The sequence below is a fragment of the Lepus europaeus genome, chromosome 4, assembly GCF_033115175.1.
Source record: "Lepus europaeus isolate LE1 chromosome 4, mLepTim1.pri, whole genome shotgun sequence".
Classification (NCBI taxonomy): Eukaryota; Metazoa; Chordata; class Mammalia; order Lagomorpha; family Leporidae; genus Lepus; species Lepus europaeus.
Genome location: NC_084830.1, coordinates 49,225,903 through 49,252,416, shown reverse-complemented (window position 1 = coordinate 49,252,416; position 26,514 = coordinate 49,225,903). Strand labels below are relative to the sequence as shown.

Sequence of the window (26,514 nt, the reverse complement as noted above, 5' to 3'; positions counted from 1 at the left end):
CATCCTCCACTGCCTTCCCGGGCCATAGCAGAGAGCTGGCCTGGAAGAGGGGCAACCGGGATAGAATCCGGCGCCCCAACTGGGACTAGAACCCGATGTGCCGGCGCCGCAAGGCGGAGGAAAGTTGTGTTTTAATTGCTGTTTCTACGTAGCCAATGTATGAAACGTGTGAACAAAATATAGCTGAGTTTGGTACCTGTAGATCATTCAGATTCTGAGGGATGATTTAAAGTAAAACTCAAGAGAGATTAAAGTAATTAATAAGCCAGAATCCATACTACTAGTTGTGTTGAGATTGTAATTACAGTTAAACTGAAATACTTATATTGACTCCATAATATAGACTCTTCCTAATTGGAAAGTCTATTTGAAGCATTAGATTCAGAAGTTTTCTTGGGAAACAAAATTGGAAAATAATTAGTTTATGTAATTCCTACTCTATGAATATAGCTGCCAGTCAGTAAATAATTTCTATAAGTTAGTGTTTTTCCATTCCCTTTCCTAAAAGATAATCATAGTGATCTAGTATCTTGGCTCATTGTTTTTCACAACTTTTATTTTGAAAAATTTTGAAATTGCAGAAAGGTTGAAAGAACAAGACAGTGACTTTGCATGTGTCTTTTACTTAGGTTATTCCATTTTTGTTTTGTCACATTTGCTTTATCTTTTTAAATACATACACATACATAGACTTTTTTCCTCCTGAGCTATTTGAAAACAAGTTACAGACATAACATTTCATTTCACATACTTTAGTGTATACCTAAGAGCAAGACATTTACCTAATATCACAGCCAAGAAGTTAAAATTAGTATAATATAGTATAATTGAATAGTCTTTTATATGTTCATATCCAAATATCCCCAATTGTTTCAATAGTGTCCTTTATTCCACTTCTCCTATTTGGAGGGGAAGGAATTCAAGATCCAATCAAGGATCCTACATTGCATTTAGTCCTTTTTTTTTTTTTTTTTTTTTTTTTTTTTTTTTTTTTTTACAGGCAGAGTGGACAGTGAGAGAGAGACAGAGAAAGGTCTTCCTTTGCCGTTGGTTCACCCTCCAATGGCCGCTGTGGCCAGTGCGCTGCGGCTGGCGCACCGCACTGATCCGAAGGCAGAAGCCAGGTGCTTCTGCTGGTCTTCCATGGGGTGCAGGACCCAAGCACTTGGGCCATCCTCCACTGCACTCCCAGGCCATAGCAGAGAGCTGGCCTGGAAGAGGGGCAACCGGGACAGAATCCGGTACCCCGACCAGGACTAGAACCCGGTGTGCCGGCGCCGCAAGGCAAAGGCGCAGTTAGTCCTTTTAAGTCTCCTCTCCCTTAATGTAAAAGACATACCTGTTCCATTTTGCTTTTGTGGGTTTGGTTTATTTCTTTTCTGGATTTTTCTGATTGTCTTCACATGATGAGACTCAATGAAACATCCTTTTACAAGAATCTTACACCAATAACCAGTATATCTCACTGTTTTCCAATTATTGGTGGTACTTGATTACTTGGTCACAGTTGTATCAGCCACTCTGTCCATTGTAAAGTTACTGTGAATAATAAATTAAGTAAATTAATGAATTAGTCCGAGACTGTGTAATTGGAGAATTGGAGACTATGTAAATAACCATTGATGAACTTTGCCTTAATTATTAAACGTGTCATTTCTAATGATTACATAATTCTGTTATTTCCTCTACATTGATTAGCAAACCTTCTTTCTGTGCTTTTTCGTTTTAGTATTTACTGTGATCTCATGGAATCTTTAATATGTTATAAACTGTTACTGGTATTCTTTTCAAAGCTAACATGTACCAAATTTAAACTTCCCTGTAAGATTGTGCCTGTGTTCTTTTTTTTTGTTTTGTTTTGTTGTTTTTTTTTTGTTTTGTTTTTTTGTTTTGACAGGCAGAGTGGATAGTGAGAGAGAGAGAGACAGAGAGAAAGGTCTTCCTTTTTGCCGTTGGTTCACCCTCCAATGGCCACTGCGGCTGGCACATCGTGCTGATCCGAAGCCAGGAACCAGGTGCTTTTTCCTGGTCTCCCATGCAGGTGCAGGGCCCAAGGACTTGGGCCATCCTCCACTGCCTTCCCGGGCCATAGCAGAGAGCTGGCCTGGAAGAGGGGCAACCGGGATAGAATCCGGCGCCCCAACAGGGACTAGAACCCGGTGTGCCGGCACCGCAAGGCAGAGGATTAGCCTGTTGAGCCACGGTGCCGGCCAATGCCTGTGTTCTTATGACATAGCTCCATAGGATTTAGGCACTTCCATGGTTTTTTAATACCGTATTTGAGGCTTACCTTGTATAATTGATAATTTTTTAAAAGATTACAGAGAGAGGTAGAGACAGAGTGTGAGAGAGGTCTTCCATCAGCTGGTTCACTCCCTAAATGGCCACAATGGCCAGAGCTGAGCTCATCAGGAACCAGGAGCTTCTTCTGGGTCTCCCACGTCGGTGCAGGGGCCCAAGGACTTGGGTCTTCCTCCACTGCTTGCCCAGGCACATTAGCAAGGAGCTGGATTGGAAGTAGAGCAGCTGGGACTTGAACCAGCGCCTGTAAGAGATGCTGGTGCTGCAGGCTGTGTTTTTTTTTTTTTTTGCCAGCAGGCATTGGTTTTAACATGCTGTGCCACAGAGCCAGCCCTGATAATTTTTTGTTGTTGTTGTTTAAGATTTATTTATTTATTTGAAAGGCAGAGTTACAGAGAGACAGAGGCAGAGGCAGAGAGAGAGAGAGAGAGAGAGAGAGAGAGAGGTCTTCCATCCTCTGGTTCACTCCCCAGATAGTTGCAACAGCTGGAGCTGCACTGATCCAAAGCCAGGAACCAGGAGCTTCTTCCAGGTCTCCCACACAGGTGCAGGGGCCAAGGGACTTGGGCCATCTTTTACTGCTTTCCCAGGCCATAGCAGAGAGCTAGATCGAAAGTGGAGCAGCCAGGTCTCAATCGGTGCCCATACGGGATGCCTACACTACAGGTGCAGGCTTTGCCCTCCATGCCACAGCCCCGGCCCCTGCTCGGATAATTTTTAATAGTTACGTGTTAATCTAGTTTATGCACTGAAATTTATATAATTGTACTTCCTGTGAATATTTAAGTTTTTAGTTATTAATTACATTGTTGCCAACGACCTTGTGTATAAGGATATATTTTTCTATATATAGGAATTATTGCATTAAGATAGATTTCCTAAATGTTTCTAAAGTCCTGGGTTAGAATATGTGGGCATTGCTTTGTGAAAGGATCATGCAGCTCCTGTACTATCACTGGCACTGTATGTGACTCCATTTTACATGCATTTGCTGGTACTGTTGTCTCTGCTTCCCAGTTTTTGCTTTACCAGTTGTGTGTGTATGTGTGTGTTTGTGTGTCCTTCAATCTTTCTCTAAGATTTATTTTTATTTATTTGAGAGACGGAGAGGGAGAGAGAAAGAGAGAGATATATATATAGAGATCTTCCATCCTCTGGTTCAGTCCCCAAATGCCTGCAACAACCAGGTCTAGACCAGGCAGAAGCCAGGAGCCAGGAACTCCATCCTGGTCTCCCTGCCTCCCAGGCATGTTAGCAGGAAGGTGAGTCATAAGCTCAGTGGAGTAGCCAGGGCTCAAACTGGTCCTCACATGGCATGGGATATCCCAGGCAGCAACTTGCCCACTGTGCCACAGTGCCTGCCCCCTTCAACCTTTTTCTATGTGTATATTTATTCTTACAAATGAGAGGTTTTGCTCATTGAAGAGATGAAAATAGTACCTCATCATTTTGCTTTAGATTTCTTTGATAGCTGTGGTGCCATGTACCATATAGTTTGGTAATATGGTAATGTCTACTCTGTCTTTGTACAGGCAACTTAGTCTGAATGATACTTCTCAGTGTCTCGTTTTTTTTAACAAGACATATGGATAAGCTTTAAAACAGTTGTTCTTAGGAGAGGTTTGTATATATAGCTTTCAAAACTCATGTATGCTTTGATCTCATCTAGATTTGGAGTTACTTTTACCTGGAATGAAGCCAGGTATTTTCTGTTTAGAAAATTCCACAAGAGGGGCCGGCTCCGTGGCTCACTTGGTTAATCCTCTGCCTTGCGGTGCTGGCATCCCATATGGGCGCCAGGTTCTAGTCCTGGTTGCTCCTCTTCCAGTCCAGCTCTCTGCTGTGGCCCGGGAAGGCAGTGGAGGATGGCCCAAGTGCTTGGGCACCTGCACCCGCATGGGAGACCAGGAAGAAGTGCCCCTGACTCCTGGCTTCGGGTCGGTGCAGCGCCGGCCGTAGCAGCCATTTGGGGGGTGAACCAATGGAAGGAAGGCCTTTCTCTCTGTCTCTCTCTCTCACTGTCTATAACTCTACCTGTTAAATTAAAAAAAAAAAAAAAATCCACAAGAGATTCTGTGTACCACTTTGGAGATTTCAAATCATTCCTCAAATTCCTGTTTATTCTCAATTTAATGCCATATTCATAATAATTATAAATCAGCAAATGCTAACATCTCAGTACACTGTCAAAATCTATTACTTTTCTTTTTTTTGCCACTGCATTTCTTGTATTAGTGAAATGAGCATAGGTTTTTTGGATAATGGATACATTCTATTTTTTGCCTACATGTCATTATATTTAATACAGTGTATTTGCAATAAATGATATTAGATACAAGTAATTTTTATATTCTCATTAGAATCATTTTTCCACTAACTTTGAGAAAGTGACATTAGTCATTTCCCATTCAACAACATATATATTTATATATTCCCAATGTGTGGTGTTTAGGGATCTTCATTTGAACTTAAAATTCATCTTTTTGTTTATAGGGCATTTCTTTAACTTCAGAATGGTTTGCAAAGTACTTGCAATCATCAGCAGCTGCATGTTGGGTAAGTTACATTTTTTTAAAATATTTTATTTTGAAGAATTAAGTTTGTCTTCTGAATAGATATGTCTTCATGGCCATAGTCTGCAAGAACAAATCTTTTCTAGTGGATTGAAAGAGACTACATAAAGAAAATATCATTCCGTATATTAAATTGAATTTCTACAGGCTTATTCTACTGGGATTGAGTGGGAGGGGAAACTGATTGTATTTAATAAATGTTTATTGGTGACCTTCTGTGGATCAGGCCCTGTTCTCAGACAAGGTTAAATATTTCAGAAAAAGAAAAAAAATTGCTTTTGAAGTTTTAGTCTTTGTGAATGTCAGGTTGTACTAAGTGCTATGAAGGTAATAATTCAGGGTAAGGAATGTAGAGAGTAGGGGTACTGTGTTACGTAGGATGGTCAGGACAGGCACTTCCCAAAGGGGGATATTTGAGCAAAGAAGTGGGAGTGAACCATGTGCATATGTAGGGGAAGAGTATTCTGAACAGAGAGCACAGCAGGAACAGAGGCCCCAAAGCACTTCACTAAAGAAGCAGAGTAGGCAGGGGAAGTGGAAGGGAAATGAGATCAGAAATGTAGGAAGTGATTGTTGCAAGGACCTGGGGTTTGCTTAAAGGGAAATAGAAGAATTCTGTGCAAAGACATGATCTTATTTTGGGTTTTGAAAGGATCACCATAGCCTAGAGTACAGAGTTTGTTGGGGCAAGGACAGAATAAAGGAAAATTGTTTAGGGGAATAGTACAGTAATCCGAGTGATAGATACTAGGTGTGCAGACAAGGCTGCTACCATAGAAATAGAAATGGGAGGCTGGCCTTCTGGTACAATGGGCTAAGCCACCACTTGTGATGCTAACGTCTCAAATTGAAGCGCTAGTTTGTGTCCTAGCTGCTCCCCTTCTGATCTAGCTCCTGCTAATACAGCTGGGAAGGCAGCTGAGGATAGCCCAAGTACTTGTATCCCTGCCAACCATATGGGAGACCACTATAGAGTTCCTGGCTCAGCCCTGGTATTGTGACCATATAGGGAGTGTACCACAGATGGAAGATAGCATGTGTACTCACTGGCTCTCTTTCTATCCCTCTTTCCTCTTTCTATCCCTCTTTCCCATCTTGTCGCTTCCTTTCCCTGTCCTTGGAGACAAATTACTTAAAATGGGTTAGATGTGTAAGATCTAATATATAAGCATTGTTCTTTCAAATGTTAATATTTTGTTCAGTAATTTTTAAAAGTATTATGCTATAAGTTTTTACTTAGTTCTTTCAGTGGTTTGTCTTTGTATTTTAGCCTAAATTTTATAATTACAATGTATATATTATTTGTTTTCCCATATGGAAAGTTTCTTTTCTGTTAAAGCTAGAGGAAAGATATTAAAGAACAAAAGAATTTTAAAAGAATTAGAACGAATCACATTCAAATGAAGCATAATTTTTTTATTTGAAATTTGCTTAGTCTGTTAAGGTCATATTACATTTCTTTGCTATTGTTTAATAGGTGTATGCCAATCTAACATCTTGCCAAACTCTTGGAAATATGTGTGTAATGAACATGAATTCTTACGACTCTGCCACATTTGATGCATGTCGACTGTTTCAGTTTGTTTTTGAAAATACTGCTGCACTCGGCACTGTTCATTCTATTTTATTTTGGTAAGGAAATGATTTTTACTGATGAAATGTCATTTTGATTGATAAAATGCCATATTGACCCAACTCAGTGCATTATTTTCAAAAATGCTAATAAATGATTCTTCAAAGTTATTAAAACAATTGTAATTATTTATAGGAGACAGAACCTTCCATGGCTGTTTTATGGAGATCAGCTAGGATTTGCACCTCAAGTACTCACTACTACACCACTTCCTACAAATTTCAGTTTTAAAGGACAAAACCAGGTACTACTTATTATATCTTTAAAGAATTAACTACATTTTGATGTACAATTTTAAAAGTAATGATGTTATTAGTCACAATTGTTGGTAGGTTATTCTTAAAAATTTAGTTACTTAGCTAGATAAAGATTTCAGCTACACATAGGAACTAGAGTTCAGCTGTCCTAAGTACATGGATACCTCAGGATGAAATAAATGCAATAAGTGTTACTTGTGGGATTAGGAAAAACAGTTTTCCTCATCAAGTACAAAACAATCTCTGTCCTTCTGCAGCTCCACATTTTTAAGAAGTGCCTCCAAGATTGACTGGGGCTCTGTGTCATTTCCCAGCACTCACGGGTCCAAATTTCCACCTCCACCTTGTGGCCTTCCAGAAGAAAGAATAAAAGTATTCTCCTGCCCACGCCTCCATTTAACAATTTTAAACGATTATCTATCACTAGTGCTCCCTTTCAGTTTCTACGATATCATTTGCATGCAAAAAACCAGTTCAGTTCTTTTATGTATCTACATTTAATCATATAAAAATTAGAATAATTTAACTTCAAACTAGCAGTGAGTGAATTTTTCAGCAAAGAGATCAGTCAAAAATGAGACAGGCTCAGTCAACAATGAACATTCATTTATAGTCTTATTGTTTTCAGAATATTTGACATTTAATTCTTGTTTTTTCTTTAATCAGGATACAAAACTGAAGTTTGTTGCTGCTTCCTATGATATAAGAGGAAATTTTCTCCAGTGGCAATCTTTAGAAGGAGGTGTTTTACAGGTGAGCTAGATTCTAGTTCAAGTATAACTGATGTTCCTTATTTCTGCCTGTGGCAAAGACAAAGGAGAAGACTGGATTATTGCTTGAAGAAAGCATCAGTTACATCTGCAGTGGCTTTCTTTCTGGTGCTTTAAATTGGTATTCTTAAACTGCTATAAATTATTACCTTAATTTATAAGAAAGATGATCTCTTAACTTTTCATACCTTTGATACATTAAATGGGCTTTATATACAGCGTATATCCTTGTTGGGGCATGAAACCTCTTGACTATGTTCAAAGAAAAGGTCTGTGAGAGATATTTACTAGTTGTATTATTTTGCTGTAGCTTTGTCCAGATACAGAGACAAGACTAAATGCTGCCTATTCTTTTGGAACAACCTATCAACAAAATGTAAGTTTGAATTTTATCAGGCAGTCTATATTTTAGCTTTGTTTTCATCAAAATCCTACATCAGCAATAATTGTAATAAAATTTGAATTTTTGAAATTAAAGATAATTTTGATAGTAGTGAATAATTCTGTTAATACATTCTTCACTAAGCACAAAAATTTTAATGTAATCAGCATGAAGAGAGTATCAAACTTCCTTGAATGTTAAATTTTCATTCTTTTTTTTTTTTTTAAAGATTTATTTATTGATTTGAAAGTCAGAATTACACAGAGAGAGGAGAGAGAAAGAGATCTTTTATCTGATGGTTCACTCCCCAGTTGGCCACAACGGCCGGAGTTGTGCCGATTCAAAGCCAGGAGCCAGGAGCATCTTCCAGGTCTCCCATGTGGGTGCAGGGGCCCAAGGATTTGGGCCATCTTCTACTGCTTTCCCAGGCCATAGCAGAGAGCTGGATAGGAAGAGGAGCAGCCAGGACTAGAACTGGCGCCCATGTGGGATGCCTGCACTTCAGGCCAGGGCATTAACCCACTACGTCACAGTGCCAGCTCCATGAATGTTAAATTTTCATAAATGACTATGTGTTTGCTTCCACCTTTATTAGTTTTATTTGCTTTATTTTAAATATTTTCATGATTTATCTATTTACTTGAAAGAGTTACAAAAAAGGAGGGAGAAACAGAGAAATCTTCCATCTGCTGGTTTACTCCCCAAATGTTTGCAATAGCTGGGGCTGGGACAGTCTGAAGCCAGAAACCTGAAACTTTATCCTAGTCTTCCACATGGGTGGCAAGGGCACAGGTAGTTGGACCATCTTCCACTGCCTTCCCAGGCACCATGGGCAGGGAGCTCCAGGCTCCTGGCTTTGGGTCAGCCCACCTTCCACTGTTGTGGCATTTGGGGAGTGAACACGTGAATAGAAGACCTCTCTCTCTCTCTTTCTCTCTTTCTCTCTTTGCCTCTGCCTCTCTATAACTCTGCCTCTCAAATAAATTTAAAAGAAAAAAAAAAACAAACAAACATAATACCTACTTATGATAATTTGGAATAAAGTAAAATACTGCTTTATTTTTAGTGACTAATAAAAATTAGTTATCCTACCTCCCACTAGCAAATAAAAATGCTTCCTTGTCTCTCCATACTTTGCCCTCTCTGTATAGACTTTTCTCCTCCCTTCCTGCCCTGATTGTCCTTCTTTTGGTAACCATTTTGAAATTACAATATGACACAAAAGAATAAGCCTGTTAAATATAAGAGTGGGAATAAGAGAGGGAGGAGATGTACAGTTTGGCACATCAGACTTAACCCTAATGGAAGAGTTAGAAATGTGCCAGGGGATTCCAGTTCAATCCCATCAAGGTGGCATGTACCAATGCCATCTCACTGGTCAAAGTGATCAGTGTCAGTTCACAATTGATCATAATGATAGGATTAAGAGTCAAAGGGATCACATAAACAAGACTAGTGTCTGAAAATACTAACTGATAGAATTAAAAAGGAGAGAATGATCCAACATGGGAAGTGGAATACACAGTAGACTCATAGAATGGCAGATGTCCTAAACAGCACTCTAGCCTCAGAATCAGCCCTTAAGGCATTCAGATCTGGCTAAAAAGTCCATGAGAGTATTTCAGGCATGGAAAGCCAAGACACTCTGGCAAAAAAAAAAAAAAAAAAAAAAAAAAACCTAAATGCAAGATCTCTGATCTCTGTGAGTGAGATCCCAGTGGAAAGAACGGGCCATCAAAGAAGGAGGTACCTTTCTCTGAAGGGAGGAGAGAACTTCCACTTTGACAATGACCTTGTCTAAATAATAGTGGAGTTGGCGAACTCAAGAGGCTTCCATAGCCTAGGCAACTCATGACAAGAGCCTCGGGTGATTATTGATGCCATAAACAAGAGTGTCAATTGTTAAATCAACAACAGGAGTCACTGTGCACTTACTCCCCATGTAGGATCTCTGTCCTTAATGTGTTGCACTATGTGAATTAACGGTAAAACTACTAATCAAATAGTACTTTATACTTTGTGTTTCTGTGTATGTGCAAACTATTGAAATCCTTACTTAGTATATACTAAATTGATCTTCTGTAAATAAAAATAATTGAAAATGAATCTTGATGTGAAAGGGATGGGAGAGGGAGCGGAAGATGGGAGGGTTGCGGGTGGGATGGAGGTTATGGAGGGAAAAAGCCGCTATAATCCAAAAGTTGTACTTTTGAAATTTATATTTATTAAATAAAAGTTAAAAAAAGAATAAGCCATTAAACATTTATTTTTTAAAAAGATTTATGTGTTTATTTGAGAGGCAGAGTTATAGACAGAGAGGGAAAGAGAGAAGTCTTCCATCCACTGGTTCACTTCCCAAATGGCCACAATGTCCAGAATGGGCCCATTTGAAGCCAGGAGCCAGGAGCTTCTTCCAGGTCTCCCACATGGGTACAAGGGCCCAAGCACTTGGGCCATCCTCTATTGCTTTCCCAGGCATGTTAGCAGGGAGCAGACCGAACTCAAACCAGTGCCCATATGGGATGTCGGCATTGCAGGCGAAGGCTTAACCTACTATGCTGCAGTGCTGGTCACCCCATTGAACATTTAAGAATGAGGCTGGCACTGTGGTGCAGCAGGTTAAAGCTCTGGCCTAAAGCCCCAGCATCCTATACATTTAGTGTTAAAATAGGAACAGTCATTTGACGCAACAGTTAAAAAACTTTCTGTTAATGTACATCCTGGGGAGACAACAGATGATGACTCAAGTTGTTCAGTTCCTGCTACCCACATGGGAGACCTGTTTTAAGTTCCTGGCTCCTGGCTTCAGCCCAGCCCCAACAATTACAGGCATTTGGGGAATGAACCAGTGGATGGAAGCTATCTCTGCCTCTCTCTGTCTCTCTCATTCTGCCTTTCAAATAAAATGAGAATTAAAAAGTAAAAAAAGAAAATGAAAGCATAGCTTCTCTGAGTTATATAGGTCAAGAACATGGTTCGGCTTTTTGCTGTTAGTTTTTTTTGTTTGTTTGTTTTTTTGACAGGCAGAGTGGATAGTGAGAGAGAGAGACAGAGACAGAGAGAAAGGTCTTCCTTTTTGCCATTGGTTCACCCTCCAATGGCCGCTGCGGCCGGCACATTGTGCTTATCCGAAGCCAGGAGCCAGGTGCTTCTCCTGGTCTCCCATGCGGGTGCAGGGCCCAAGGACTTGGGCCATCCTCCACTGCCTTCCTGGGCTATAGCAGAGAGCTGGCCTGGAAGAGGGGCAACCGGGATAGAATCCGGCGCCCCAACCAGGACTAGAACCCGGTGTGCTGGTGCCGCAAGGCGGAGGATTAGCCTGTTAAGCCACGGCACTGGCCTGTTAGTTAGTTTTTTTTTTTTTTTTTTTTTTTTTTTTAAGATTTATCTACCTATGTGAAAGTCAGGGCTACAGAGGGAGAGAGGGACAGATAGAGAAAGAGAGAGATCTTCCATCCGCTGGTTCACTCCCCAAATGGCCGCAACAGCCAGGGCTGAGCCAGGCCAAAACCAGGAGCCAGGAGCTTCTTCCAGGTTTCCCAGGTGAGTGCAGGGGCCCAAGCACTTAGGCCATCCTCCACTTGCTTTCCCAGGCACACCAGCAGGGAGCTGGATTGGAAGTGGAGCAGCCGGGACTTAAACTGGTATCCATATAGGATGCTGGTACTGCAACCTGCTGTGCCACAGCCTTGGCCCCTGCTATTAGATTTTTGGGCCCTTATAAAAGAATCACAATATAATATTCATGTGCAAAAGACACATGAAGACACACATATACAAGAGAATTTAATGAATTTATTTTGCAAAACTAAAAAAAAAAACATTCTTAAAGATAATAAGCATGGCTACAAATTTTCAGTTGCAATGCATTTACTTTTAATTTTGTTTTTCAGTGTGAGATCCCTATCTCTAAGATCTTGAATGATTTCCCCAGTCCTATATTTTATGATGTGTACCTTGAATATACTGACGAAAATCAACAGCAGTATATTTGGGCTGTGCCTGTGTTAAACCTAAATCTTCAACACAATAAAATATTTGTGAACCAAGGTGAGACATGCATATATTCCACTATTCTCTTAGCTGGAAAAAAAATCAGTAAAATAACTCAGTCAACATGATAATTTAATATAGATCACTATAAGAAGGATCATGGATTCTTTCTTATTATATGAATTTATACAGTATGTTAAAAAGTAAAACAATAATTTATGTTCTTAGACAGTTTTTACTAATTAGATTGGCATATTGTTAAGAAATTATAATATAGCTAAGACGATATCTTGAGAAAAATATTTAGAACTACAAATTGAGACTTTTTGTTTCAGCTGTTAGTGATCAATTTTTTGGCCAAATTAATATTTTTGTTGTTACTTATGTTTTCAAATCCTGTTTTTTAAAATAATTTTCAGAGAAAAGCCTTCCAAATTGATGGAAATTCTAGTCAACAGACATTCAAATGAGGTGGAGATTGCCATTGCCAGGAATGTCTTAGAGCAGTGGCTCTTTGTAGCCCTCTTATCTAAAATAAAATTTTAACTCTATATTTTTAAATTTGTTCAGTAAACAACTTGAGACCCATCATGAAGTATGGGGATTTTTCTAATTCCATGTTTTGTTTCTATAATAAAAGATAGTAACTCAGGCAAGTGGCTTCTGACTCGACGCATTTTCTTAGTGGACGCAGTAAGTGGACGAGAAAATGACTTGGGAAGTCTACCAAGAGTAATTCGAATTGCTACTCAGATATCACTGAGGTAAACAAATGTCTAATGACTAAATTCGGCTAAGAAAATATGGGCAAATGTTATAAAGAAAAGTGTTTACTAGTAATTATCACATGAAACAAGATACAAGATTTTTGAGATAATCTATGTGGATTGATATAGACCAGTAAAGTTGAAGAGCCGGGAGAGGGGCTAATTTGTGGCCTAAGAGTCTGAGGAGTTTGGTCAGAATTCACCCTCTAGTCTCCATTCTAGACCTGTTGAATTAGAGGGATTGAAAAGGTAGGGAAGGAGAATACCAGTGAACTGAAATGGGCATTTTAGAAACAGCCTGCCAAGTGATTGTTGATTGTTCAGCCTTCCCATCCTCATTTCCTTTAATGACTTGTAGCTTGGCCCAGATTTACCTAGGATAACCTAAATGTGAATCCTACCTTACAGTTGTATCATACAAGCTAAATCCCTCTGTCTTTTCCCGTGTGAGATTCCTATCTCTAAGATCTTAACTGATTTCCACTCTAATATTCTATGATGTGCGTTAGGATGACACTTGAAAGCACTGCAAATGCATGTTATTTTTTCCACTGTTACTTCATTTTGATTCTCGTAAGTCTTATGAATTAGGCAGTGTGGAAGCTTGGTCATGTCCTGCTGCAATCTAAATATACTGTGTTTTTAGTATTCTTTCAAGATGCCAAGGTGTAGCCCTAGTAAAAATGAAATTGAGCCTATTTAGGCGTTACTTGTTCTTAATAAAACCACACTGGCCCCTAGTGATTGACACTTCCCCTTTTGAGTTTACAAACTATATAGTACTAATGCATTGAATTTGGCAAAATGTCCCCCTGTATGTGCATAAACAGTTCTAGATTTGATACATTTTGTTAAGAAATCATCTTTCTGTTTTTAAAATCAGGATCCTGTCTACCTTTCTTTCAGCATCATGTAGCATTATTCTTGAATATTCCTTGAAGATGATTCATAGTACTTCAGTGATTTCACTTGTAAACTACATAAGACTTGGATTAAAAAGAGTTTTTGTCTCAGACAGTATATTTTAATATTAAATTTTTCCAGCTAAGGTTAGCTTGTGTTGCTACCATTTATTTATATTTAATCTTCTCTGGTTCTTATTAATTGATTGGTTCTGAGATCATTAAGACAATCTATATTAAATTCAAAAGAAACTACCAATTAAATATATGCCTAAGATCTTAGATGTATCTATCACTATGTTTCTAAACATTTTCCTTAAATAGCATCCACCTGGTACCCAATACAAAAAGTGGAAACATCTATCCTCCTTTAATCACCATTGCGTACAATGACGTTGATGTGAAAGATCCCAACACCCAGTCTGTGAAGGTGAGGTCTTTACTAATCAGTGTCCTTATATGTATAAATGTAAAAATGATACAGTTTACCTTATAGCCAAAAGACAGTCTTTTTTTCAAGTTTTCAAGAAGCCCTTCTTTTTATATCATCAAGTCTTAATTATTTTTTTTACGAATAACGGTAAAAGGTGATTTCTTATAGATCTTGAATATTAAAAAAGGAGGAGTGAGTTAAGTTTTTCAGTATAAGATCCACCAGCATTCGAGTGCCACTGTTAGGGATCCTGGGATGTGCTGTGACAAGCAACATATGTTCCTGTTCACCTTGCTTCTCTTCAGATTTTGTCTCCTTGTCTAATTAATCCAGGAACTCAGACTTTACAGTGGGTGTTGTGCCTCAGTGGGTTAAGCCGCCACCACTTAGGACTCCCGCATCCAATATAGGCATGCCAGTTTAGTTCCTGCTGTTCCTCTCTTCTAACCCAGCTTTCTGATGATGTGCCTAGGAGGAAGTGGTTGACAGTGCAAGTATGTGGGTTCCTATTAACCACGTGGGAGACCTAGATAGAGTTCATGGCTCCTGGCTATGTGTGTCCCACCACTGGCTGTTGCAGTCATCTGGGGGAGTGAAACAGCAGTTGGAGATCTTTCTGTCTATACCTCTCTGTGCCTTTTAAATAAATAAATAACTTAAAAAATGCTGCATCAGTTTTAATCACCATCTAGGTCTTTGCTCTTATCACATAACCTTGCTTTCTAGTTTACTAAACAGATCAGTGCCATCTAATATAAATTCCCTCAGATTTCCTGTTGATACTTCAGAATCTCTATTTTGTTATCCCTCTCATTTCTTGTTGCTTTTTTTAGGAAACAAAGTCCTCTCCTCTCCTTATCTAATCTTCTGCCTATACTTGCAGTACTTTCTCCAACATTCCATTTCTCTGCTAACCCCTGTTTAGCCTGCCTTTCTGATAGTCTGCTTCCTTTGCTTATAAAAACTCCCGGGATGGGGCCAGCATTGTGGCACAGCCCATTAAGCTACCACCTGCAGTGCTGACATCTCATGTGAGCACTGGTTTGAATCTTGGCTGCCATCCACATTGGAGACCTGGATGACGTTCCAGTCTCCTGGCTTTGCTTTTAGGCTCCTGGCTTCCACATGGCCCAACCTTGGCCATTGAGGCCATTTGGGTAGTAAACCAGTACACTGAGAATCTTTCTCTGTAACTGCCTTTCAAATAAATAAGTAAATCTTAAAAAAGATAAAAATAAAAAACCTCTCAGGTTGTTTTCATCTTAAAGATAAGCTAAAACAACTGACCAAACAATAAAATCTTTGCTCAGGTCTGCCAGTTCTTCACCTTGTCATCAGATTTCTTTCCTTTGTTTCCCAACCATTTACTCTACTTCATTATTTTCCATCTGGATCTTGCCATTTTCTTTCTTTGAAAACCTTTTTAAGAAGGGCAACAATGAATTCCATGTATAATGGCTTCATTTCTTCTTCTTCTTCTTTTTTTTTTTTTTTTTAATGATTTATTTCTTTATTTGAAAGGTAGAGTTAGGGAGAGATTGAAAAAGACAGAGATCTTCCATCTGCTGGTTCACTCCCATTGGCTGCAATGGCCAGGGCAGAGCCAAGATGAAACCAGGAATCTGAACTCCATTCAGGTCTCCCATGTGGATGGCAGGGATCCACTTACTTGGGCTATCTCCACTGCTTTCCCATGCACATTAGCAGGGAGCTGGATCAGAAGGGGAGCAGCCAGGACTGAAAACTAGTGCTCGTAGGGGATGCCAAGCATTACATGCTGCAGCTTAACCTACAGTGCCACAGTGCTAGCCAATGGGCTTCAGTTTTTGAACTTGACATTTATGCAACATTTGACACTGTACTCTTGACCTGTTCCTTTTTCTAGAAACCCCTTATTCTGTGGTCTTGGTAGTATTTAGGTATCTTGTGTGTCCTTCCTTTCATAGTCCTGCTTTTTCACCCTTCCCTGGTTGTACCTTCTCTTGTCTCAATATGGTGGGATCCCTAAGAGTCCTGTTCAGATTTTTTATTAATCTACCAATTTAGAATATGTCTGTTAGCAGTTGCCAGATTCTTTTTTTTTTTTTGAGTTAGAGATACTGTTTAATGTTTTCATCATAATGATTCTTTGACACAGGCATTATTCCCCCTTTAAAGAAAAAAAAAAAAGATTGACCAGTAGACACTTGGCCTCGCAGTGAAGACAACAGTTAAAACATCTGCATCCCATATCAGAGTGCCTTGCTTCAATTCTGGGTTCTGGACCCCAATTGCAGCATTATGCCAGTGCAGATTGTGAAAGGCAGCAATGATGGGTCAATTCTTTGGGTCCCTGTCATTCAATGGGAGACCTGGATTGAGTTGGCAACTCTTGCCTTCAGCCTGGCCTCACCTTGGCTGTTACAGTCATCGGAGGAGTGAATCAGAAGATGGAAACTCTCTGCTACCTCTTTCTGTGCTTCTCAAATTTAGAAAGAACCAGGGCCCTTCTTTCTAGGCCAAATTTTTTTTTTTTTAAGATTTATTTATTTATTTGATAAGCCAGAGTTACACAGAGAGAGAGGGAGAGGCAGAGAGAGAGGTCTTCCATCTGCTGGTTCACTCTCCAATTGGCCAGGTGCTTCTTCCTGGTCTCCCATGCAGGTGCAGGGCCCAAGCACCTGGGCCATCCTCCACTGCACTCCCGGGCCACAGCAGAGAGCTGGACTGGAAGAGGAGCAACCGGGACTAGAACCCGGCACCCACGTGGGATGCTGGCGCCACAGGTGGAGGATCAGCCAAGTGAGCCACAGCACTGAAGGCCAAATTCTTGATACACAGTTCCTCCATTACAGAATTCTGTCAGAAAATGATTAGTTTAGCTTCAACTACTGTTAATGAGGCTAACTTATCTCCAAGTGAACCTTTCCTTTTTTTAATGTGTGTTTTCAAGGGATATTTAAAGCAGCACAAAAAATTCTTAACACCAAATCTCATTTATGTGTAAACACGGGTCAACTCTAGTAATACTGAGAAGTTAAGAATCTAGCATTTATGGTAGAATCCAGCAACATGTGTTTAATAATAAAAGTAGATTTGTGAGATACAATTTTCGTATGGCTAATTTGTTTTGTTTTAATCTCAGGTTTCTTTCTCAGTCACATATGAAATGAATCAAGGAGAAGCACATGTCCAGACAGATGTGAGTTTATTTTAACCTCTTAAAATATTTACAGTATATTTTAATAAAACATTAATATCAATTATAAAATGTTCTTTTTGTTTTTTAGATTGCTTTGGGTGTGTTGGGTGGGTTAGCTGTTTTATCATCTCTTTTGAAGACAGCAGGATGGAAGAGGCGTATTGGGAGTCCCATGATTGATTTACAGGTATGCTATCAGGGACTTTCTAAGTGTATAAGTTGTCATCAGAAAGTTTATAGAAAATGCATTTTAATGAAAAAAACTATGTATGAATTTACATTTTTTTGCATCCAACTGAACTTTTAATTCTAATTTTCCACAAACCTTTTGAAGTTCCTTCATAGTTGTATCTTTTGACTACTCTGGATTCTTCTCAGTAGACACATCTAGAGAATAAATAAGAAAGTTGCCTTGAGTTTTTTTTTTTTTTTTTTTTTTTTTTAATTTTTTGACAGGCAGAGTGGACAGTGAGAGAGAGAGATAGAGAGAAAGGTCTTCCTTTTTGCCGTTGGTTCACCCTCCAATGGCCGCCGCGGTAGGCGCGCTGCTGCCGGCGCACCGCGCTGATCCGATGGCAGGAGCCAGGTGCTTCTCCTGGTCTCCCATGGGGTGCAGGGCCCAAGAACTTGGGCCATCCTCCACTGCACTCCCGGGCCACAGCAGAGAGCTGGCCTGGAAGACGGGCAACCGGGACAGGATTGGTGCCCCGACCGGGATTAGAACCTGGTGTGCCGGTGCCGCTAGGTGGAGGATTAGCCTAGTGAGCCACGGCGCCGGCCGCCTTGAGTTTTTCTAAAACACATAGTTAGAATAGATATCATTGCATCACAGAGTATGTGGTACTGCTCATTTTCTTCCCACCAATCTATACTTATATCAGCCGTAATTTTTTAAAGATATATTTATTTATTTGAAAGGCAGAGTTACAGAGAAGCAGAGACACAGAGAGAAAGAGAGGTCTTCCATCCACTGTTGTACTCCCCAGATGTCCACAGTGGCCAGAGCAGCAGTAATGTTCATGTTTCTGCACATCCTTTCTAGCACTAGATGTGACACTTCTTTGATTATTCTTTATATAATTTTTAGTTGTTATGGTTTTTTCTTCTATTAATTGTTTATATCCTTTACCTGTTTTCCATTTTTTAAAATTTATTTTATTTATATGATAGACAGAGGAAGACAGATACAGGGAGATTTTTTACCCACTTGCCCACTTCCCAAATGCCCAGAAGAGCCAGGGCTGAGCCAGGCCAGAGCCAGGAACCAGGAACTCAGTCTGTATCTCCTGTGTGGGTGGCAGGAACCCAACCACTTGAGCCATCACCTGCTGCCTCCCAGGGTGCATTTTAGCAGGAAGCTGGGTCTGAAATGGAGTTCCTGGAACTTGAATCAGCCACTCTGCTATGGGATGTGGTTGTCCCAAGTGGCTACTTAAATGCTGTGCCAAATGCCTGTCCCTGTTTGAATGAGTTCTGTTGTATTTTCTAAATATTAATCCTACTTTGATTTTTGCCAAATATATGATGCCTGTTATTTTTCATTCCTGTGGTCTTTTGTTTAACAGAAACTTAATTTCCCTATTGTCATATGTGAATATTTTTTCATGTAAAGACACGTACCATTAGGATTTTGTTTAGGAAAACCTTTCCTATCTCAGCATCACAAAAATATTCTTCCACATTTTATTTTTTATTTTATTATTATTTTTTAAAGATTTAGTCATTTATTTGAAAGACAGAGTTATAGAGAGGCAAAGGCAGAGAGAGAGAGGTCTTCCATCCACTGGTTCACTCCCCAGATGGCCGGAGATATGCTGATCCGGAGCCAGGAGCCAGGAGCTTCTTCCCAGTCTCCCACACGGGTGCAGGGGCCCAGGGACTTGGGCCATTTTCTACTGCTTTCCCAAGCCATAGAAGAGATTTGGATCAAAGTGGAGCAGCCAGGACTTGAACCTGCACCTCTATGGGTTGCCGGCACTGCAGGCGGTGGCTTTACCTGCTAAGCCACAGCACTAGTCCCTTTCCCATATTTTATTTAATTGGCTTTATAGTTTTACTTCTCATTTGTTTTTTAAAATTTTTACTTATCTAACATTTTAAAAATATTTACCATGTACCAGATACTTTTTAAAGCTTTTCGTGTTATTTTAATCCTCACAATAGCTCAGTGAAGTTAAGTATTACTATTGTTATTTCCATTTTACATATGATGAAACTGAGGCAGAGATTAAATTTTCTACTCAGTTTTTACAACAACTTAATAACAGGTATTTTGATTTTACTGTGAAGACGTGAGAAAGGCTGTATAGTAACTACTTAAACCATGGCCACTTCCTGACTCCAAAGCCAAAGTGCTAAGGAATCAGAGCAGGGGGCATGACTTACTGTTTGAGATGATCAAGTAAGGCTTCCCAGAAAAGTGAGGTTTAATTTAGGTTCTTGATTGTTTCCACTGTAGTTGCAGAGGGCCCATGCTAGGCATGTCTTAAGTGACCAGCACTCTACCAGACGCCGGGAGATGTAAGTCCCTAGACAGAGGTGTTTTAAATCTTCAGAGCTCAGGAGACTTTGCCAGAGAGGAAGGGAAGACTATTTTGTGTAATAGTGTCCATTTTGGGGGCCTGCGCTGTGGCACAACAGGTTAAGCCACAACCTGCAGCACTGGCATCCCATTCACCACTTGCCATCCAGCTCCCTGCTGATGAGCGTGGGAAAGTGGCAGAGGATGGCCCAAGTGCTTGGGTCCCTGCACCCATGTGGGAGACCTGGAAGGAGCTCCTTGCTTCAGACCTGCCCAGGTCCAGGTCTAGCCATTTTGGCCATCTGAGGAGTGAATCAGTGGATGGAAGAGGCTCTCTCTCTCTCTCTCTTTCTCTCTCTCTCTCTCTTTTTCTGTAACTCTACCTTTCAAATAAATAAATAAATCTTTTAAAAAAGAAGATGACCATATTTCTCTCCTTCCCTGTCTCCCTCTCTCAATCTCTTTAAAAATAAAAAAGGTTGATTTTGGTCCATGTTTTAAAGGACATTGTGGGTTAGGAATTTTTAACTTAGTGAATAGTCATTGTACCTTTTTTTAATTTTTTTAAGATTTTATTTATTTATTTGAGAAGTAGAGTTGCAGACAAGAGAGGGAGCATCAGAGAAAGAGGTCTTACATCCACTGGTTCGCTCCCAAAATGATGACACTGGCCAGAGCTGGACTGATCTGAAGCCAGGATTCCATGAGCTTCTTCCAGGCCTCCCACGTGGGTACAGGGGCCCAAGAAACTCAGGCCATCTTCTGCTGCCCTCCCAGGTCATAGCAGAGAGCTGGATTGAAAGAGGAGCAGCAGGGACATGAGCAGGTGCCCGTATGGGATGCCGGCACCCCAGGTAGAAGCTTATCCTGTGCCCCAGCGTTTGCCCAGTAATTGTACATTTTAAGAAGGGGAGCAACACAACCTGATTAATGTTTTAGGAAACTAATTCTAGGGCCAATGTTGTGGTATATCAGATAATGCCAGTGCATACAATACCAGCATCCCATGTGGGTGCTGTTTCATGTCCTGGCTCCTCCACTCCCAATCCAGCTCCCTGCTAATGGTCTGGGAAAAGCAGCAGAAGATGGTCCAAATGCTTGGGCCCCTGCCACTCATGTGGAAGACCTGGAGGGGGCTCCTGGCTTCAGCGTGGCCCAATCGAGGCTGTTGGCAGCCATCTGGGGAGTAAACCAAAAGGTGGGAGACCTATCAGTCTGTCTCTCTTTTTCTGTAGCTCTGACTTTCAAATAAATACATAAATCTTAAAAAAAAAAAAAAAAAAAAGAAAGGAAGAGAAGAAAAATCAAGAAAGCAAGAAAAGGGAGGGGTGGGAGGGAAGGAAGGAAGGAACAAAGGAACTAACTCTGGTAATAGTGAAGAGGATAGTTCAGGGTCGAGGGTTCCCCTCTGAGGGATATTAGGAAGCAGGTTCAACTTTCTTGGGCAGTGAAATAAGAAGGGTTAAAAAATGACAGAGGACTTTTTGAAAGGTAGGAACCAAAAGGTATCTAGGAAGGGGCTTAAGTTGGTCTGAAAGCAGCTGCCTGCAGTGCTGGCATCCCATATGGACACCAGTTCAAGTCCCAGCCGCTCCACTTCCGATCCAGCTCTCTGCTATGGGCTGGGAAAGCAGTAGAAGATGGCCCAGGTCCTTGGGCTCCTGCACCCATGTGGGAGACCCAGAGGAAGCACCAGGCTCCTAACTTCGGATTGGCCCAGCTCTGACCATTGCAGCCATTTTGGGAGTGGTCCAGTGGATGAAAGACCTCTGTCTCTCTTCTGCTTCTGCCTCTCTCTAACTCTGCCTTTCAAATAAATAAAGTAAATCTTAAAAAAAAAAAAAAAAGTAGTAGTTATACTGAAAGTGGTAAACAGATGAGTCTTTAATAGCTGTAATTTTTTTTTAATTGCAGACGGTTATGAAATTCTTGGTGTACTATGCTGGCGATCTGGCCAATGTTTTCTTTACCATCACAGTGGGAACAGGTCTTTATTGGCTTATTTTCTTCAAAGTGAGTGAGTTTCTGAATTTTACCTGAATGCCAATATCTGAATGACTGGAAAAAACTGTTTTTACAAAGGAAATATTTTTATTTGGGATCGTTTCTGATCGAGAGTATTAAAATCCATGCTAAACTCACCATTCCCTGGGTATGCTGAGTTCATGGAGTGCATGATTTTCTCTTTGTATGCTTGTTTCTCTTTTAAGGGGTTATAAATTGTATGCAGTAAAAACCTTGGGTGATCATATTTAATCAAATCATTTTTATTATAGGCACAGAAGTCTGTCTCTGTTTTGCTACCAACACCAGTCCAGGAAGAAGATTTTGTTATTTATGTAGGGTGTGCTTTTGCTCTGAAGGTAAGTTTCAAAGGAGAGCTTTCCCAATTTAAAAAAATTGATAATAAATTAATGAGCCTTTAAAATTAAAATGCTTAGAAAATCATGGGTGTAAAATTTACCTTGGTTTTGAAAGAGAGCATATATTACTTTGTTTTACATAGGAAATTATTTTTAAAGTCTGGTGATGATTTCAAAATGGTACAGAATGCCCTGAGGCATGAATTTTTATTTCGGATAATCAGAAAAATCAGAAAGTACCACTCTAAATGGATAAAATGCTGAAATCTCAAAGTTACTTTCCTCTGTCTCTGTATTTGTTTCCTCCTCTTCTTCCTGCAGCCATGTTCCCCTGGCTTTACTGTCCTCTATCAGTGTCCTCTATCAGTGTGATAATGTTTCCGTGCCTCTTTGGTAGTTTTCATCCCATTGTGATGTGATTATTAGGTATCTGCTTTTCCCAATGAACTGGGAGCTCCTTGGTGAGAGGTTTCATCCTGTACTCACACTGTTGTCTTTGGTTTGATCAGGAATGCATCTACTAGGAAGGATGCCTCTGTATAAACATACTGCTTCTATATATGAGAAAAAGCTACAACTTATTTTTTAATAAATTTCAGTACCAAGATAGTAAAAAAAATAACGTGAGAGCATACTAAAACTTTAAATAGGATAAGCAAATTACAAATGAAAAATATCTTTACGTATAAGGAAATTAGATGCATTATGAAACAGAGTATGCTTCTAGAAACCTTGGGAATGAAACTCAAGTATGTAAGTCCCCTCTGTAAGGAGAAGATAGAAAGTCTCTGTTTCATGTCCATGTTTTAAAGAAAGAAAGAAAAGAAAGTGAATCTATGTGTGAGAATTCTGTGAATGTGGTGATTCTACTTTGAAGCACTTCTAATGGTCCCCTAATAGTATGTATAATTCCATATGAAGTCAATTTAAAAAATTGTATGTTCTCATGTTTATAGTATGTTTCTTAAAGAATCAATTGCAGACTTAATTTTGATGCTTTTCAGATGTTTTGTTGTATGTCATTCTCAGGCTGTGCAATTTTTACATAAACTCATGTCCCAGATTACCATAGATATATTCTTCATTGACTGGGAGCGACCTAAAGGAAAGGTTCTGAAAGCTGTTGAAGGTAACTAAAATCAATGTTTTTGCCACAATTCTTCTGCTATCCTTGCAAAGCAGAGAAGATGAAACTATTTTACTCATTTTGTCTCCCTGCCCAGGTGAAGGTGGTGTGCGCAGTGCCACTGTTCCAGTGAGCATATGGAGAACATATTTTGTAGCAAATGAATGGAATGAAATTCAGACTGTGAGAAAAATTAATCCACTCTTTCAAATACTTACTGTTCTCTTCTTTTTGGAGGTATAAACTGTTGGATGTAATTGTATGCAACCTATAGGTACTTCATAAATGTGAGGATAATTCAACTAAATTTTCATGACAGAGTTTTTTAAAAGTTGGAAATATTGTTATCACACCATTGAACAGCAAAGACTCAGGGCTGGCATGGGGTGCAGTGAGATACACCACTGCTTCCAATGCCAGCATCCTGCTGGAGTGCCAGTGTGAGTCCTGGCTAGTCAACTTCTCGTGCAGCTCCCTGCTAATGCACGTGGGAAGACAGTGGGTGATGACCCAAGTGCTTAGGCCCCTGCCCACCCACTGTGAGAGACCTGAATGGAGTTCCAAACTCTTGACTTCAGCCTGGACCAGTGCCAGCCTCTGTAGCCATTTGGGGAATAAGTCACCAGACAGAAGATCTCTTTTTCTTTTTCTTTCTTTTTTTTTTTTTTTTTTAATTTTTGACAGGCAGAGTGGACAGTAGAGGGAGACAGAGAGAAAGGTCTTCCTTTTTGCAGTTGGTTCACCCTCCAATGGCCGCCGCTGTAGGCGTGCTGCGGCTGGCGCACCGCGCTGTTCCGATGGCAGGAGCCAGGTGCTTCTCCTGGTCTCCCATGCAGGTGCAGGGCCCAAGCACTTGGGCCATCCTCCACTGCACTCCCTGGCCACAGCAGAGAGCTGGCCTTGAAGAGGGGCAACCAGGTCAGGATCGGTGCCCCGACTGGGACTAGAACCCGGTGTGCCGGTGCCGCAAGGCGGAGGATTAGCCTACTGAGCCACGGCACCGGCCAGAAGAAGATCTCTTTTTTATCTCTCTGTCACTCTGCCTTTCAAATACATTTCAAAAAATAATAATAATAAAAATAAAAGACTTTAAAATTCTGATGAAATATAAAAGTTTGCTGTCTTACCTTTTTTTTTTTTTTTTTTTTTTTTGGACAGGCAGAGTTAGAGAGAGAGAGAGACAGAGAGAAAGGTCTTCTTTTCCGTTGCTTCACCCACCAAAATGGCTGCTACGGCCAGCACGCTGTGCCAATCCAAAACCAGGAGCCAGGTGCTTCTTCCTGGTCTCCCACGTGGGTGCAGGGCCAAGCACTTGTGCCATCCTCCACTGACTTCGTGGGCCACAGCAGAGAGCTGGACTGGAAGAGGGGCAACTGGGACAGAATCCGGTGCCCCGACCAGGATTAGAACCTGGAGTGCCAGCGCCGCAGGCAGAGGATTAGCCTAGTGAGCCGAGGTGCTGGCTTTAACCAATTTTTTTAAAAAATCTTTTAATTCCATTTGTCTAAAAGAGTTATTTATTTGTTTGTTTGTTTGTTTATTTAAAAGGAAGCGCAGGGCTAGCACTGTAGCACAGTGGGTTAAAGCCCCAGCCTGCTGCAGCCCATATGGGTGCCAGTTCAAGTCCTGGATGTTCTGCTTCGATCCAGCTCTCTGCTGATGGCCTGGGAAAGCAGTAAAAGGTGGCTCAAGTGCTTGGGTCCCTGCACCTATGTGGGAGACCCAGAAAAAGCTCCTGGATCCTGGCTTCGAATTGGTTCAAGCTTTGGCTGTTGCAGCCATTTGGGGAGTGAACCAGTGGATTGAAGACCTCTGTCTCTGTCATTACCTCTCTCTGTTAAAAAAAAAAAAAAAAAAAAAAAAAAAAGGCAGAGCAACAGAGCAAAAGGGAGAAACCATCTACTGGTTTACTGGCCAGGTCTGGGTCTGGCTGAAGCAGGAACTCCATTCTGGTCTCCTAAATGGGTGTTGGGGATCCAAGTACTTGGGCTGCCTCCCTTCTCAGGCACATTTGCAGGAAGCTGAATCAGAAACATATAATAGCCAGGATTCAAACCTGCACTTTGATATGGGATGCTGGTGTCACAAGCCTTAGCTTAATCCAGTGTGCAACATTACCACCTCCCCTTCCTTTTTTTTCCCTTGAGAGGCAGAATGAGAGAGCTCCAATCTGCTCATTCACTGCCCGAATGGCTGCAATGGCCAAGGTAGGGCTGGAGTTCAAGCCACGAGCTGGGAACTTAATCCAGGTCTCTCTCATGGGTGACAGGAATTTAGTCCCTTGAGCCACCATATTCTCTCCCAGGACCCATGTTAGCAAGAGCTGGAGTGAGGAGTGGAGCCAGATATCATACCCAGTCCCTGCAATATGAGACATAGGTGTCTCAACTGGCATTTTAACACCTAGGCCAAACACTCACCTTAAAAGAGTTTCTGATCAACTTTACAAGGTGTGTTATTAAAAAGTTTACAGTTGGGGCCGGCGCCGTGGCTCACTTGGCTGATCCTTCGCCTGAGGCGCCGGCATCGCATATGGGCACTGGGTCTAGTCCCGGCTGCTTTTCTTCCAGTCCAGCTCTGCTGTGGTCTGGAAGGGCAGTGGAGGATGGCCCAAGTGCTTGGGCACCTGCACCAGCGTGGAAAATCAGGAGGAAGCACCCTGGCTCCTGGTTTCAGATTGGTGCAGTGCCAGCCGTACCGGCCATTTGGGGAATGAACCAATGGAAGGAAGACCTTTCTCTCTGTCTCTCTCTCACTGTCTAACTCTACCTGTCAAATAAGTTTAAAAAAAAAAAAAAGTTGACAGTCAAGTTTGAAAAATACTAGATCAAATAAAATGTAAAACTTCCCAGAGCCTTTATTCTGCATTGATGGGAGGCATGAATGTGAGTGTAAATGTACAGACCAAGCTTATTTAACAATGGCTTCCTTTTATTAAAGAAAATATTTTCTTTAGAAGACATTTGGACTACCTCGTTGAGTATAAGAAGTATGAGGTATAAAGCCTTGCATGTGTGAAGTATGCATGAAGTATTTATTTAACTCATTGGTAGTTTACTGAAGAAAGTTTTATTTTAACAGAAATATTTGCATTTTGTCAATATGTATGACAATAAGGTTATATTTGGCCCTTAATCGTACTAAGAACAATACCAAATGAAGTAACTAAATATTTGTAATAAAGACTTTGTAGTTAAAATGTTAGATGTTAATTATTTATATTTTTTGCTGTTGGTATGAAATTGGATATTATAGTTTTTTAAGGCGAAGGGTAGAGAGGAGTGTTCCATTTTTATTATAGAGAGTAGTTTT

The 26,514-nt window shown here is 40.5% G+C and overlaps 1 protein-coding gene across 2 annotated transcripts in view; it reads left to right on the top strand.

Moving 5' to 3' along the window:
• Positions 1-26,514, top strand: part of TMEM67 (transmembrane protein 67) — a 66,564-nt gene that overhangs the window by 15,588 nt on the left and 24,462 nt on the right. For both annotated transcript variants that reach the window (XR_009865704.1, XM_062188251.1), the window contains exons 7-20: positions 4,795-4,857; positions 6,352-6,506; positions 6,643-6,751; positions 7,431-7,517; positions 7,845-7,910; positions 11,810-11,966; positions 12,550-12,673; positions 13,903-14,008; positions 17,136-17,192; positions 17,281-17,379; positions 21,628-21,726; positions 21,990-22,076; positions 23,106-23,205; positions 23,300-23,439. Coding sequence is in view for 1 of the 2 variants with exons in the window: in XM_062188251.1 (XP_062044235.1) it covers positions 4,795-4,857; positions 6,352-6,506; positions 6,643-6,751; positions 7,431-7,517; positions 7,845-7,910; positions 11,810-11,966; positions 12,550-12,673; positions 13,903-14,008; positions 17,136-17,192; positions 17,281-17,379; positions 21,628-21,726; positions 21,990-22,076; positions 23,106-23,205; positions 23,300-23,439 (1,449 nt within the window). In the remaining variant the exon portion in view is untranslated. The remainder of the gene's footprint in view (positions 1-4,794; positions 4,858-6,351; positions 6,507-6,642; positions 6,752-7,430; positions 7,518-7,844; positions 7,911-11,809; positions 11,967-12,549; positions 12,674-13,902; positions 14,009-17,135; positions 17,193-17,280; positions 17,380-21,627; positions 21,727-21,989; positions 22,077-23,105; positions 23,206-23,299; positions 23,440-26,514) is intronic.